At 63.0% G+C, this 14,576-nt stretch overlaps 5 protein-coding genes and 1 pseudogene across 5 annotated transcripts in view; 4 read left to right on the top strand and 2 right to left on the bottom strand.

Annotated features, from left to right (window-relative positions):
* The window catches only part of ACA1_030090, a 12,403-nt pseudogene extending 7,954 nt beyond the window's left edge, over positions 1-4,449 (top strand).
* Positions 4,450-5,306: 857 nt separating this feature from the next.
* On the top strand, positions 5,307-9,571 carry ACA1_030080 (uncharacterized protein; the record flags this gene model as incomplete). Its single annotated transcript, XM_004342400.1, has 5 exons — positions 5,307-7,441; positions 7,534-7,598; positions 7,666-7,991; positions 8,097-8,332; positions 8,431-9,571. The coding sequence occupies 5 exons, from the start codon at positions 5,307-5,309 to the stop codon at positions 9,569-9,571; spliced, it is 3,903 nt and encodes a 1,300-aa protein (XP_004342449.1).
* Positions 9,572-9,636: 65 nt separating this feature from the next.
* On the bottom strand, positions 9,637-10,864 carry ACA1_030070 (uncharacterized protein; the record flags this gene model as incomplete). The annotated part of the gene is made up of 5 exons (XM_004342399.1): positions 9,637-9,906; positions 10,040-10,233; positions 10,356-10,485; positions 10,577-10,660; positions 10,820-10,864. The coding sequence occupies 5 exons, from the start codon at positions 10,862-10,864 to the stop codon at positions 9,637-9,639; spliced, it is 723 nt and encodes a 240-aa protein (XP_004342448.1).
* A 584-nt stretch (positions 10,865-11,448) lies between these two features.
* On the top strand, positions 11,449-13,529 carry ACA1_030060 (EGFlike domain containing protein; the record flags this gene model as incomplete). The annotated part of the gene is given in 7 exon segments (XM_004342398.1): positions 11,449-11,453; positions 11,467-11,869; positions 11,954-12,116; positions 12,211-12,438; positions 12,637-12,802; positions 12,882-13,335; positions 13,488-13,529. The coding sequence occupies 7 exon segments, from the start codon at positions 11,449-11,451 to the stop codon at positions 13,527-13,529; spliced, it is 1,461 nt and encodes a 486-aa protein (XP_004342447.1).
* A 36-nt stretch (positions 13,530-13,565) lies between these two features.
* On the bottom strand, positions 13,566-13,757 carry ACA1_030050 (uncharacterized protein; the record flags this gene model as incomplete). Its single annotated transcript, XM_004342397.1, has 1 exon — positions 13,566-13,757. A coding segment is annotated over one exon (192 nt), but the record flags the coding sequence as incomplete, so codon positions are not given.
* A 185-nt stretch (positions 13,758-13,942) lies between these two features.
* The window catches only part of ACA1_029840 (uncharacterized protein), a gene marked incomplete at both ends in the record, with an annotated part of 2,685 nt that continues 2,051 nt past the window's right edge, over positions 13,943-14,576 (top strand). Inside the window, 2 exons of the mRNA XM_004342396.1 lie at positions 13,943-13,948; positions 14,075-14,539. Coding sequence (XP_004342445.1) covers positions 13,943-13,948; positions 14,075-14,539 — 471 coding nt within the window. The remainder of the gene's footprint in view (positions 13,949-14,074; positions 14,540-14,576) is intronic.

Below are 14,576 nucleotides of genomic sequence, written 5' to 3'. Positions count from 1 at the left end.
CGCGCGCCCGACGGCCGCGAGTACCTCAAGGTGGACTACACGGCCGAGCCGGGCTACTACCCGGGCGTGTCCACGTGGTGGGAGCGCACCTACAGCAAGCCGGACCCGGCGTTCAACCTGCCCTGGTGGTGGACCACGTTCAAGCGCGACCGCACGATGCTGACCAAGGAGATGGTGGCGACGCCGGCGGTGCCGCGCGAGGGCGAGGTGGTCGAGGTGGCGGTGACGGTGCGCAACAAGGCGCTCGTGGACGCGCGCAACGTGCGCGTGGCGCTGTGGCGCGGGAGTCCCGACAACTGCCTCGACGAGGCGTGCCTGCTCGACGACAACGCCCTCAGTACCCCCCCCCCGCAAACCATTGCTCCTTTTCTCACTCCTAGGGTCTCACTCAGCGCGTGTCGTGTCGTTGGTCGTGTCGTGTGCGTGTCGTTGGTCGTTGGTCGTGTGCGTGTGTGGTGTGTTGCGTGTGCCACACCAAATGCAGTCGGCATCGAGGAGGTGGGGCTGATCCCGGGCCAGGGCAAGCGCGAGGTGTGGTTCCTGTTCCTCTTCGACGGCGTGCAGAACATCCACGCGACGATCGACGACAACGACGAGCTCGACGAGATGCACGAGGACAACAACCACGCCTACAGCCTCCTGTTCCACGACATGGCCAACAGCGGCTACACGCTCCAGACCCTGCGGCTCGACCCCACCATCGCGACTGAGCGCGGTGATGGCGAGCGACGGGAGCGGGCTCACGATCGGGTACCAGGTGAAGGCGACGGTGCTGGGCGACACCTTCACGCGGGCCAACGTGCTCGTGCAGCTGTGGCACGGCGGCGGCGTGGGCAGCCAGGCGGGCGGCCGGTTGATCGGCACGGTGCTGGTGCCGCGCGTGATGGGCTCGACGACGACGACGACGCGCTACGAGGTCAAGCTCTTCTGGGACACGCGCAACCGGGCGCTGTTCGGCAAGCAGGAGCTGCACGCCGTCATCCTGCACTCGGGCTTCTCGACGGAGGCGGCCAACGTGATCTCGCACGTGGCGCAGACGGTGAGCGTGGCGTGCTACGGGCGCGTGGACGCGTGCGGGGTGTGCGGCGGGAACAACGGGACGTGCGGCGGGTGCGACGGGGTGGCGCTGTCGGGCAAGGCGGTGGACGCGTGCGGCGTGTGCGGCGGCGACGGATCGACGTGCTGCATTCCCAAGCCGGCGCATGCCCAGTGGCACTACGTACGCGTCGACCACCACCACAACAGCAAAGACAACGGTGGGTCGTCGTCGTCGTGGTCGTCGATGGTGACGCGGGCGCGCGTGGGCGACCTAGTGGTGTGGGAGAACCTGCTCGACCGGGAGGTGGAGATCATGGGCGGGGCCTACGACTACAAGGCCGCGCCCGCGGTCGAACTGTCGCGTTTTACGGCCCAGCCTGACAACACCGATCAGCTTGACGACCGTGGCATTGACACCTTCCTTGCGGTGCACCCCCTTCCCACGCTCTCTAATCTTTCTTTTTCTTTTTCTTTTTCTTATCTTTATTCTTTTTCGTGCTCTCACGTCCGCAGAAGCACACGGCGACGATGTGGATCAAAGACCGCGTGGAAGTGGCCGTGGATCCCTCTGGTGACAGACACGGACCGGCGCCAGACGCCACAACGCAGTACCTCCGCCGCCGGTCCACCGCTTCGTCTGCCGTGTCGCCGCACGACGACGCCGACGCCGAGCTGTCCCCCAGCTGGTCCGTCCACACCCACTCTTTTTTTAAAAACATTTAACTGACCAAGAACCATGTGCGGGCTCGACAACAGGCGGGCGACGAGTCCGGTAGGCAGCGCTTTCTTTGAGGCCCGTTTGCGCCAGAAACGATCGAGCGACACCAACCGTGGCGACGGATCGGACCCGAGCGCTGGCGCGGCCTACCAGACGGACGACGAGGAGGAGGAGAAGGAGCAGTATGCCATGAGCGGCGTCTGCTGCGCCCCGACTGCGGACGACGACGACGACCAACATGACACGTACCACCGCCGGGTCGCGCGCAATCAAGCCAACACGCGGCGGGCGACACACCAGCCCGGGAGCAGCAGATCGCTGCGCTCGTTGGTGGTGTCGAAGCTCGTGGCGCAGAAGCAGCAGCTCCAACTTCAGAGCCTGTCGTCGCCGATCGCCAACTCGACCAGGACGCCACTGCTTCTTCTTCTTCCCGAAGTGGGCCAGGCCATTGCGCGAAGGACCGCCAGCAACTTGGAGGCCCACAACAAAAAAGCGGACGACGACGACGACTCGAGCTCGAGCGGAATCCGCTGCCTCTGTCGCGACAAACGAGGGAGAGAGTCACTGGGCGTCGGACCGGGGTCGGTTGGCGCAGGCCCCGGCCCGTCTGGGTCGGTTGGCGTCGGCGCCAGACCCGGACCGACCAGGATCGGCCCGGACGCCAGCGCGTACGGGAGACGCTGACCAACGCAGTCGACGACGTGCTGCTCGACCCTCAGAACGTCGTCGAGAGCGCGCCGGAGATGGTGAGCTCCGCCGTTGACACTCTGGCGCAGGCCGCGTCGGACCCGGTGTCATTCGTGGGCGACTCCCTCGCGGCCGTCGCGTCGGGCTCGGTGTCATTCGCGGGCGACTCCCTCGTGGCCGTCGCGTCGGACCCGATGTCATTGGTCACCCTCGCGACCAACTTAGACCCGGTGTCGCTGGCCGTCGCGCCGGTCATGATCCCGCTCAACATGCTCGACGCGCAGCTCAAGACCTGGCAGGAGAACGCGCCCGCGGGCGGCTCGGCGCAGTACGTGGCGTCCACCATCGGCCGGGTAGGTTTGGGCGTGCTGCGCGTCGGCATCCCGGTGGGCGCCTCCTTCATCCCGCTGGCCTTTGGCGTGCCCGTGCCCCCCACGGCCGCCATTTCCGCCGTCGGGCCTCTCATCAAGGAGGGCATGTCGTTCGTCCAGATGGCGCAGGCACGGCCCCGCAGCGCTGGCACCACCACGGCCGACGCGGCAAGCGCCAACAACGAAACGATGACCAACGACCCGACGACGACCACGACGAAGCAGCGAGGCATGCGCAGCCTCATGATGGGCTCATCAAGCCCCAGCAGCGGCGGTGCCAAGTACAGCACGACGCTCATAGACACCGTGGCCGCGCCCGGGCGCGACGGGAGATCCGCGCTGGCGCCGGGCGCAGCGAGCATGCCGCACCGGTTCTTCAGCCCGGGCCTCTACCTGTGGCACGACCAGCACAACACGGCCATCCACGGCGTCATCGTGGTTGAACCGTCGGACATCGCCGTCGACGCGTGCGGCGTGTGCGGCGGCGACAACTCGACGTGCAGCGATTGCCTGGGCGTGCCGCATGGTGCGGCCCGGTTGGACGCGTGCGCCATGTGCGCCGATCCAACTGCGCCGGGCTACACGCCCAACCCGGCCATCGACTGCGCCGGCGTGTGCCATGGCTCGGCGGCGCTGGACAGGTGCGGCGAGTGCACGGGCGGCACCACGGGCCGACGACCGAGTGCGTCGATGGACTGCAAGGGCGTGTGCGGCGGCTCGGCGCGCGTCGATTGCGAGGGCGTGTGCGGTGGCGCAGCCCGGCTCAACTGGCGCGAGGGACGGGCAAGCAACGCCATCGATATCGCCTGCACAGACGGCTGCTGTACGCTCTTCGCCCCCCCCTCCCCTCTCTACCATCAACTTTGTATTCAGTTGATGTGACGTGTTTTGTTTGTTTGTTTTTTTGTTTGTTTGTTTTTTCTCCTGGTGGTGTATGTAGTCCAAGAGTCGTTCAACTGGCGCGAAGCGCATTCGTGCTCCACCCCCATCATGAACCAGGGCCTGTGTGGCAGGTACACCGCACCACCACCACCACCACCACCACCACCACTTTTCACCATCACCATCATTTTTTGCCAATAGTGGTGTGGTTGTTCTTCAATCTCAATTCCCCGTGATTGCGTGAAAGCGGTGCCGCGTTTGCTGTCGCCACAGCAGCCACGGACAGGATGTGCAGCTTCTACCAGCTCGCGCCCCAGGAGTTGCTCGACTGTCTGTATCCCATGGGATCGGGCGGCAACCCGTGCGCTGGCGGATCAAATGGGGAAGCGGCCATGTTCGTGGGCTCCGCGGGCCTGCCTCCAGTCTCGTGCCGACCCTACAGATACTCCGAAGGTTGGGATCACAGCCCTATCTTTTGCCGGGTACGCATTGCCCCCGCCTCCCTTACCGTGTGCTGCTTGGCGTTGACGACTTCTCTACTGTGGCTGCTGCTGGTGGCTGGCGGCTGGTGGTGGTCATCATGCGCAGCCCCGGTGCGACGACACCGGTCTGCCGAAACTGGCTTACCTTACCAAGGCGAACGGCCCCACCCGGCTTCTTTCGGCGTCTGTCACGGATATGATGCAAGAGATTCAGACGAACGGTCCCGTCGCAGCCAACATCTACGTGTGCCACAGCCTGAAAGATTTCTAGTACGGCCCCTTCTTCGGTTCTCACGCTGGCAACACACACCACGCGCCTCACCTTCACACACACACACACACACACCGTCGTCGTCGTCATATGTGTGACATATATGTCTGTGGCGCTCACCCTACCGCGGGTGGCCTGTCTTCCCGGTTCCAGTAATACCAATCCGCCAACCGCCGTATATGCCGGGAATTGCTCGTGGGATTCTTGGGATTTCATAGGCGGTCATGTGGTCACAGTCATCGGGTCCGCCGCTTTGCTTTTTGCCTTTTGCTACACACATGTGAGATTGTTGGACTTGTTGGACTTGTGATGATGCATCACTGATGCATGTTATTTTTTCTTTTTCTGTATTGAAACACAGGTGGGGCACAGCTCCTGATGAGGGCGGCGACTATTGGCTCATTGCCAACTCCTGGGGCGTAACCTGGGGAGACAAGGGTATGTTTGGCCCTAGGACCCATATACATATCAAAAACAGCACAACAACCAACCAACACATGACAATATATTGGTGGCCTAGGTTACGGCCGCATTGCGAGAGGCCAGGACACTGCCGGAATCGAAACTTGGGAGATCACCGCCGTTTCCATGAGGAGGCTGTCACAGCTTCGCAGGAGCGCACCTCACCACCAACGAAAAGAAAAGGAAGCCGACGGGGACCCAGAGGGCCAAGAGCCCCAGCAGCAGCGAACGAGGTCGGAGATCATCGTGCCTGCCCTTGGGCACAGTTTGCGGTTTCCGGCACATTGGAAAACAGCAGCACAACCTCGAGACCTGCTCCATTGTTACAGAGGAGGAGGAAGAAGAAGAAGAAGGGAAGGAAAACGTTTGCTGCTCAAGTTAGACAAAGGAGGCTGATGTGGGAGGACAAGCTCTTGTACCTCCTGTTGCTCGTCCTGGCCAGCGTTGCGCTGGCCTCCGGCCTGGCCACCACCAAGCCGCAGCTCTTCGCTCACCCCACTTACGCCTGCGCGCTGCGCTCCACCGGCCACGTGGACTGTTGGGGCCACGGGCCGAGCGGCGCCTCGGTCGCGGCCCCCACCAACCAACAGTTCTGGGCCATCTCATCGGGTGTCTCGTTCGCGTGCGCCCTTGCCTACGACGGCTACGTGCAATGCTGGGGCGAGGAGGCCATGTCCTATTCCTCGACGGCGCAGTCGATCATGGTTCGCGACCAGAGCATGTGCGTGCGAACCGACGACCTCCGGTTCGACTGCCGCGGCGCAGAAATCGAAATGAACGGCAACCACTCCTTCAGCCAGGTGGCCTTCACGCAGAACCGGGCCTGCGGCATCTTGGCCGACACCGGCTCTCCCATCTGCTGGAGCCAGAAGGCCTTCGGCCAGGTGCACGAGTCGATGGTCCTGGCCCAGATCGTGATGGGCGACTCGTGGGCCTGCGGCGTCGAACAGGGCACCGGTGCACTTCGGTGCCTGGCTCCAGTCGCACCACCGCCGGTGGGGTCCCCGCCTCCGCAGCCGCCACCGGGCGCCTTCCTGCCGGGCACCCTCGTGTCGAATCGCGATGACTTTTGCGCGCTGAACGCGAACCACTTCGCCGCCTGCTGGGGCAACAGCTCCCCGGCAAAGCCGGCCGGCTCGATCGGCGCGACCGCGTTCGTGCAGCTGACGCTCGGTGAGGGATTCGTCTGCGGTCTCCAAGCCGACGGTAGCCCCCTGTGCTGGGGGAACAACGCCCACGGGGTGCTGAACCCGCCGGCTGGCGTGCGGTTCGTGCTTCTGGCGGCCAGCCGCGGCTATGCGTGCGGCATGCGCGATGACGAGGTGACGGTCTGCTGGGGCGACGCCGCGCCGACTAACCGGCCCTGCCCCACGGCCTGCTTCGGCAACGGCACCCTCGACGCGGCCGAGTGCCGCTGCCAATGCCCCTCTGTTGATCGCGACTGCACGTGCCCGGTGGACACCTGTAACAACGGCGGCCGTGTGCTGAATGACGGCGCCTGCTCGTGCGAGTGCCACAACGCGTGCGCGGGCGCCGGCTGCGTGCGCACCGCCGACTGCTCGTGCCGCTGCGGCGCGACCCAGCCGCACCCGAATCTGGGCGCTGTGCCCGACAGCGCCCCCGCGTCTGCACTGTCGTATCGGATCGCGGGGGCCGAGTCGACCTTCCCGGTGGAGAGGCTCACCGGTCAGGCCATCGCCGGGGCGACCGAGTGCAGCCAGGCCCTGCTCTACCTGCGCCTGCTCGACACGGCCGCCTGGAGCGGGGCCAGCTGCGCCGATTCGGGGAGCCTGTTCATGGGCGCCAACATGGCCAACCTGGACATCAACCAGCACCCCCTGGCCTCGGTGCGCCTGTCGGGCGACCAGGACGGCGGCTGGCTCTACCGCATCGTCAAGTGCGTTCCGACGACCAACACCCTCCTGCTGTGTCCGCGCAACTGGCTCATGGATTCGGTCCACTGCCCCGGGTCCGACCGGGACTGCTCCCAGTGCCTCCCCCTGGGCCGGGGCCTGACCGACACGGCCGACTACGAGACCACCTGTACCGAGGGTCCGGCCCCGGCCCAAGCCGCTCAGCTGCGGTCGGTGGTCCTGGCCGGCGGCTATGCCGGCTACCACGCCGAGCCGAACGGGACCCTATGGTGCGTGCCGCTTCCGCCGGGCGTCACCTGTGCCACGCGGTTCCTCATGTTCCGCGCGCAGGAGTGGAGGGTCGATCTGGGCGCCCTGCTCGTGAAGCTCCACGCAGACGGGAACGGCGACTATCAGTACGTCTACCGGGGTTGCAGCGGAACTGCAACTGTTCCCTCCTCGCTCCTGTTGAAGCCCTACCAGTGGACCCTCAGCCCCGCGCACTGCCCCCACCTGGACTGCTCCCTGTGCTTGGCGGCTTCGCAGGGCTATTGCTTGACCAGCCACATGGCTCCCTACGGCTTGGAAGCCGTTTTTAATAGCCTAAACACAAGCGTGAGTTTATCCTGGGGCGACTCTGGCGCACCACCTGGCACCAACTACGCAGTCTACCTTAGGTACGCCTCATCTCCGCTCCGCTGGCCGTACAAGTCATGGCTGGTCGTTTGACACTTTCATGGTTTCTGTGTTGTTGTTCTCAAAAACTCAGGAGTGCCAACGGGTCCCCAATCAGATACATCACTACGGCCCGGCAGTTGGAGATCTCGCTTGAAGGTGCTTGCCGACCCACGCTTTAGTGGTGACCCCCTATGCTTGCGTGGCTGAATCGGTTGGCTTTCAGGCACTGGGATGGGACCCCGCCTACAGGCCAAAGTGGTGCGCGTCTACTGCCCGACCACCTGTGCGGCTGGCGGTTGTTCCTCCAACTCCCTGGCGGGCGTCCAGCTGGCCCGGTCGGTGGCCGAGCGCGATGAGTGCGAGGACGGCCTGGTCGATTGCATGGGCGTGTGCAACGGCACGGCTCTTCGCAATCCGTGCGGCGTGTGCGCGCTGCCCGAAAACTACCACAGGGGCGATGGCTACTGGGTGGACTGCGCCAACACCTGTGGTGGCTCGGCATACGTGGGCGAGTGCGGCGTTTGTGTGGATGGCCGCTCTGGTCTTCCGGTTCGCCCCCCCTCTTGCCAGTCAACTTACTTCTTGCCCTGCTCTGTCATCTGTGGTGGTTTTGTTTTTTTAACAATATTTGTGCTCTTTGCAATGGGGCCGCAGCCGAATGCACACAAGGACTGCCAGGGAACGTGCTTTGGCAAGGCCACGCGCGACGAGTGCGGCGTGTGCCACGCGCAGGGCGACGACAGCTCTAGCCGGGACTGCACGGGCGTGTGCGGCGGCAAGGCCGTGGTGGACGAGTGCGGCGAGTGCGTGCTGGGCACCACCGGGCGCGAGTTCAACGCCGCCAAGGACTGCGCCGGCCAGTGCTTCGGCGGGCGCCTCCCCACCGACCCGTACGCCAACGCCCCACCTGTCTACGAGAGCGAAACATGGGGGCAAACTTGCGTGGATTTCGATTGTAATTTGTATGTATTTGGGGGGGGGTGAACAGGGCATGTCAGTGTGAGGGCGAACGACTCGACAAGTGCTTCGTGTGCGGCGGCGACAACTCGACGTGCGCCGGCTGCGACGGCGTGCCCAACTCGGGCCTGGTGCGCGACCTGTGCGGCGTGTGCGGCGGCGACAACACGACGTGCTGCTTCCTGCCCTTCGCCCAGGCCACTGTCGTCATCCGGGACTTCCAGGCCATCGCGGTGCGCAGCACGCTGGACGCCGGAGAGACGCTTCTCGTGCAGAACCTGCACGCGGGCCGTGATTACACTGTCACGCTCGAACGGCTCGGCGGCGACGACGACGACGACAGCGGGGCCAAGCGGCAGCTCTCTTTCTTCTCCCCGACGCTGCGGCCGGGCAACTCGCTTCACATCGAGATCTCGCAACCCGGCCAGTACCGACTGACCACGGTGGAGAGCAGCACCGTGTCGACCCACTTGACCGTGCGCTACAACGCCAAGACCACCGACGCCTGCGGTCGCTGCATCGACCGCTCCGACCTCTTGAACTACGACGCTTCGCTGCTGGCGCACGTGGCGGCTTACGAGCACGGCTGCGCGGTGATGGAGTCGAACAACGTGCACGCCTGGTTTGCCACCACGCACTACCGCGACGCTGCCCTGGCTCTCCACGCCACCACGCGCGTGGCCCAGCGTACGGAGAACTACCGGAGCGCGCCGACCAGGCACCTGCTGCGCCTGGTGAAGCCGCAGATGGTGGACACGTCGGTGTGGAGCGCCGTGGACCAGCGGCTGGCGGTGGGCGACGTGGTGGTGCTCGAGAACCGCGACCTGCTCGACCACGTGGTCTCCATCATCGGGCCGCAGCCCATGCCCGACGTGGTGCTCGACCGCGGCACAGTGGCCGTTGCTGGGCCGGTGCTCACGCCGGGCTCCTACCGCGTGGTGTCCAGGAGCCACCTCATCAACACCACCTTCACGGTCGAGTTCGCCTTCGCCTGCACCGTGCACGCCCACGACGACGAGGAGCAGCAGCCGCAGCCGGCGACGACAGCGGCGGGGAGGTACCACGCGGCAGTGATCGGCCTCACCCTGGTGGGCAGCTTCACCCTCGCAGCCCTCCTGGCTGCTGCCATCGTCGTGGCCGCGATTCACCTGCGCCCGCGCAGAGAACAGTAACTTGTGGTGTCTCTTGTTTTTATTGTTTTCTTTTCAAAAAGAAGAAAACCAGCGGAGGACCTGAATCATGCCTTGGGGCCCTTCTGCTGCTGCTGTTGGGGAGGTCTGCCCGCGGCAACGATGCCCCCCAGCGGCACAGGCCGACGGCTCGTGTTGCTGCCCTCCACAAGGATGGTGGGACTGCGCGCAGTGATGGACTTGATACGCATCCGCCACGTCGGCTTCTCGCCGCCGCCGCCGTCCGTATGTGCGGCCTTAAGTCGAGCACCATCGCCCGTTTCCTCCTCCTCCTCCTCCTCCTTACTCGACTGAATGCCTTGCATAATCATGTCCATCTGCTCGCCCCCCCCCACACTCCTCAGTTGGTGTGTGTGTGAGTGTGTCGTGTGTGTGTGGTGAGGGTGTGTGTGAGTGGTGTGTGTCGTGTGTGTGGTGTGTGTGTGTGTGTCGCGGTAATGTTTCACGAACCTCGATCTGCGCGTGGGGCGAGAACTGGTCGGGTTCCTGCTGCGCGAGGGTCCGTTGAGCCTTGCGGTGCTTCCGGTAGACCACCGTTCCGGCCACGGCAGAGACCGACAGGACCACCAGGAGGGCCACACCACCGAGGGCCGCAAGAGCGACCGCAGCCCCGCTGACCGCCGCCGCGCCCGTACCGACAGGTGCTAATATAGATAAAAATGAATATATTTGAAAATAAAAGGAGGAGGTCAGAGTCGTGTGCAAATAATATCTGAGAAAAATAAATAAATAAATAAATGTAACAAATGAAGTGCATGGCACGTACCAGCGACAGTGGTGGTGCTGAGCATGGAAGAACCCACTTGGGAACTCAGATGTTGGGTGGCCACCAGATTCACAGTGTGAACGCCATTCGTCACCGACAGGTCGGTGGTGATGAGGACGCCAGACACCACCTGAGATAATTACCGCATTTTGTGGGTTGGTCAACTTATGAATCATCATTTCGCGTTGGTGGGTGGGTGGTGGGTGGGTGGGTGTGGTAACCTGGTAGGTGATGGAGTTGATATTGGCAACCTGGTAAGGCGTGGTGCCCGATGCGAGCTTGCCGTTCCAGCTCTCCAGCGCTGCCTGTTGTAGACATAGGGGTGATCACCGTTCAATCAAAACCCACCAATCTCGGGCAGGCGAGCGGGCACAAAGCGTGTGCAACACAACGCGCCAAACAGTTTCCGGCTCGAGCTAACTACTACTGACCTGGGCTGCTTGCCACGCGTGAGTGGTGCGCACGTTGCCCTGCAACGGAAAACCGATTAGGCCAAGGCCCTCGGTCATAAACGTATGAGAGTTTGCCTATTTTCTGCGCTTGGCATGTTCCGAGAGTTACAAGGGATGGTGGAGAAAAAGCACCGCGAGATCTGTGTTCCCTTTGGCCAAAAAAGACAATGGACCCGTGGGCAGTGTTTGGCGAATGTCTAAACGTTTTTAGTCACACAGGCCCAATAATGGTTGTTTCCTCTTCAACAAAGCCAACTAGTTAGTTGCTTGTCTTCTAGCCCAGTTGGACTTTGGGGGAGTCTCGAGTGCAAACATCCCACACGCGCTCGAACTATGGTGGGGTGGTCGTCGAAGTCTTCTTCGTCGTCATCTTCACCATTGTGGGCGGTTCGAGTCGTCTTCTTGTTCTTGGCTGGTCTCATAGTGGTGTGTCAAGCGGCGGACTACACCCTCACGATTACCAGACTTCAGATCAGCGCCAACTGTGAGCAGTACTGTGCCCCCTTCGCCCTTGAAAGCTGGTTAGAAAGTGATTTATTTTTACTCCCATTCACTCGGCCGTTTCGTTTGTGGTGGGTGGTGGGTGGTTGGTGCTGTTTTTTTGACTCATGACGACCACGGCGGCGGTGATGATGGTGATGATGACGTGCGGTCACCAGCTTCGACCCCGACGAGGATGAAGAGTGGGCCTGGACTTTCGAGGTTGGGGGCCAGAGCACATGTATCACCCGCAACACGGGGAGATACGCCCTGCCGTGGGAGGACAGAAGCGTGTCCGTGCCCGCGGAGATCGCCTTTGCGACCAAGCAGGCCCAGCTGCGGCTGACCATAGACGCCTGGGAGAAGGACGCTCCGGGGCGCAACTGCCTTTGGGAGCACGGCGACGACGCCAGGCATCGCATGCAGGGCTACGTCCCCTTCGACCTGCTCTCCCTCAACTTCGGCCAGCAGGTGGCCTGGTCGAAAACGCTGGTCTTCCTCGACAGGTCGTACATGTTGGGAGACCAGGTCTGCTCCACCACGGTCGACGGCCTCATCCTCAAGCGTGATACCAATTACATGGTACCCCTTTTGTTGCCAATCGTTTCGTGGGCGGGTGGTTGGTTGGGTATCTGACACACTGTCGCGCCTGTGGGCGTACTGCAGGCTGGCGGGCCAGTAATCAAGGAAGCCCTTGTTGTCGCCGCCTCCAACCTCCTGAAGCTCTACATCAACGGCAAGGATCTCAACCCGGACGCTCAGGACCTGCCCAGGGTGCAGATCACTGGTCTGCACACCGAGTGCATCGCCAACACCATCCAAGACTCTGGTACACATGACGCACGACACACGACACACACGACACACACACGAGCACGAATCCTAAAAAACACCACTACCCACTCTTCTGCCACCAACCACAGCCACGCAGATCTCGTGCAACCTGGTCATGCCCGAGTCGGCCCCCATCACAGCGCTCGACCTCCAGGTGCAAGTGCAGACCCGCTTCGGCGTCTCGCGCTCCGCCAAGGCCTCCTTCCCTGCCTGCTCGGGCGGTTGTCAGAATGGGGGCAGCTGCTGGTGGTCGAAGGACAAGGCCACCACCGAGTGCGTGTGCCCCGAGCGCTATCACGGCGACCAATGCCAAAAAGGTTCGTGTCGCTCAGTCCAGTCAATCACATCTCCCGTTCGCCTTTCCCCCCACGCTCCTTCCCTCCGATTGCCACGGCGCTCACCCCCTGGTCTGTGCCGTCGTGTGTGTCGTGTGAGTTGCGTTGTGTTGCGTTGTGTTGGGTGTGTTGCGTGTGTTGCGTGTGTGTCGTGTGTTTCTTGGTGCGGGCGTTGAACAGTGTACGCCGATGACGAACCGGTGCTGCAGTCCACGGCGCCTCTGGGAGGCGACTACACGCTGGAGGGCGAGACGGTGATCGCTTTGACCGGCCTCGTGATGCCCAAGCCCGAGCTGTTGATGTCGGCCCTCTGCCGGGTCTCTCGCGGCACGCCCGCCGAAGTCAAGTGCGTTTGACAACGTCGCTCACTCCCCTTGGGCTTGACCAACAAACCACCCCAAATACCAACAACACCACCAACATAGGGTGGTGGACGGGCAAGTGATTCAAGATGATGTCGTGTGGACGGGTCCGGTGACGCCCTACGACGGCCGACATGTTTCTCAGTCGGATGCGCTCACCACCTCAGGCCTGTGCATCATGCCCGCCGGCCATCTGGCGGCCTACATGCGCGAGCACGAAGCCGACACCGACCTCTCGCACCTCACGGTGGCCGTCGTGTGGCAGGCCAACCAGGGCGGCGACCTGTCGAGGGAGTCCAAGGTCAAGGGCAGCTTCATGCTTTACGGGCCGCTCGACATTGCGAGCTCGATCGTGAAGGCCGTCGGCAACGAGGCCGACGGGGGCGAGGTGCGGGTGCTGCGGGAGCAGAGCGTGCGGGTGAGCCTGTGCGACAGGCGCGGGCGCAACCGGGTGGGCGGCGACGACGCCGACCTGTTCTTCCTCGACTTCTTCGCTGGCCCTTCCCTCCTGCCACGGGTTAACTTCTCTTCTTTTTCTCACTTCCTCTGTCCATAAGCTCACATAAGTTGTCACCACGCACACCACGCACCACGCACACGCACACACACACCCACACGCACACACGCACACACGCACACACACCACGACCTAGGTGGGGGTGAACGGAGGCGTGGCCAAGCAGTTCCGATACTCCTTATGGCCACAAGTGAGGGAGTGTTGGGGCTTGGCGTGGGGGGGGGATAATTACCTTGGAAATGGAGGCAGTTGTCAGAGGCAAAGTCGAGCCACCAGTCGCGCACGAAACCCGTCCCCGTCGAGCCCGCTCGTTGTTGCACGTCGAGCACCCATTCCGCCCGCACAGGCCGGCCCTCCAACGAGCCCAGTGCCGGCACCGTGCTCACCGTGAATTCCTGCGACACAGTGGCGCCTGCTGCATCGCCCGCCCCCCCCACAGCCCGTCGAAATCAAAGGCAGGCAAGAAACAAACAAAACCCAAAAAGAAAAGACAGAAAAAACGAAAGGGCAGCCAAGAAACAAAAAGAAAATCGCTCCCACGAAAAGGGTCGGCGGTATGGGTGGTGGGGCGGTAGCGCGTGACGTACTGTCAAAGTCCTTGAGGACGATGGTGGTGCTCATGTTGTATCGTCTTTTTTATAAAAATAATATTATTAATTCAAATTTACCACCACATTTCTCACATTTTTTGATTCTTGCTGCTGTAATATTCTGTTCTGATATGTGTGCAGGGGCGCAGGGAATCTGCGGCTTCGGCCAAGGGCAGCTGTTCGCGCGCGGCGCCACCGACGACGACAACGTGCACCTGGAGTGCCCCGCCGGCGGTATCATCTCCGAGATCGTGTGGGCGCGCTACGGCCGCATCGAGGGCTCGTGCGAGGACGTCGCCACCACGACGACGCCACTCACGGTGCACGACGCGTGCGAGGCCTCGCCAGCGACGGTCAAGAAGCGCGTGGCGAGCGTGTGCGTGGGCCAAACGTCGTGCGTAGTGCGCGCCGTTGACACGCTCTATGCCGAGGCCGAGGGCGAGCCGTTCCTGTGCGCCGACGAGCAGATCGAGTGCCGCGAGAACCAGTGGCTGTGGACCGAGCGGTCAATGCGGCAGCAGGCGCGGTACGAGTCGCGCGAGCACCAGGCGCAGGCGCACATGGCGCCGGTGACCTATGCCGGCACGGAGGACCACCACTTCAAGTCGACCATGGTGCGCCACCGCACGGAGCCCTTCTTCCGCCCGCGCC

This window comes from Acanthamoeba castellanii (genome assembly GCF_000313135.1).
Source record: "Acanthamoeba castellanii str. Neff unplaced genomic scaffold scf7180000084479, whole genome shotgun sequence".
In the NCBI taxonomy this organism is placed as follows: domain Eukaryota; phylum Discosea; order Longamoebia; family Acanthamoebidae; genus Acanthamoeba; species Acanthamoeba castellanii.
The sequence above is the reverse complement of the archived record's forward strand: the minus strand, read 5'-3'. Positions and strand labels throughout refer to the sequence as shown.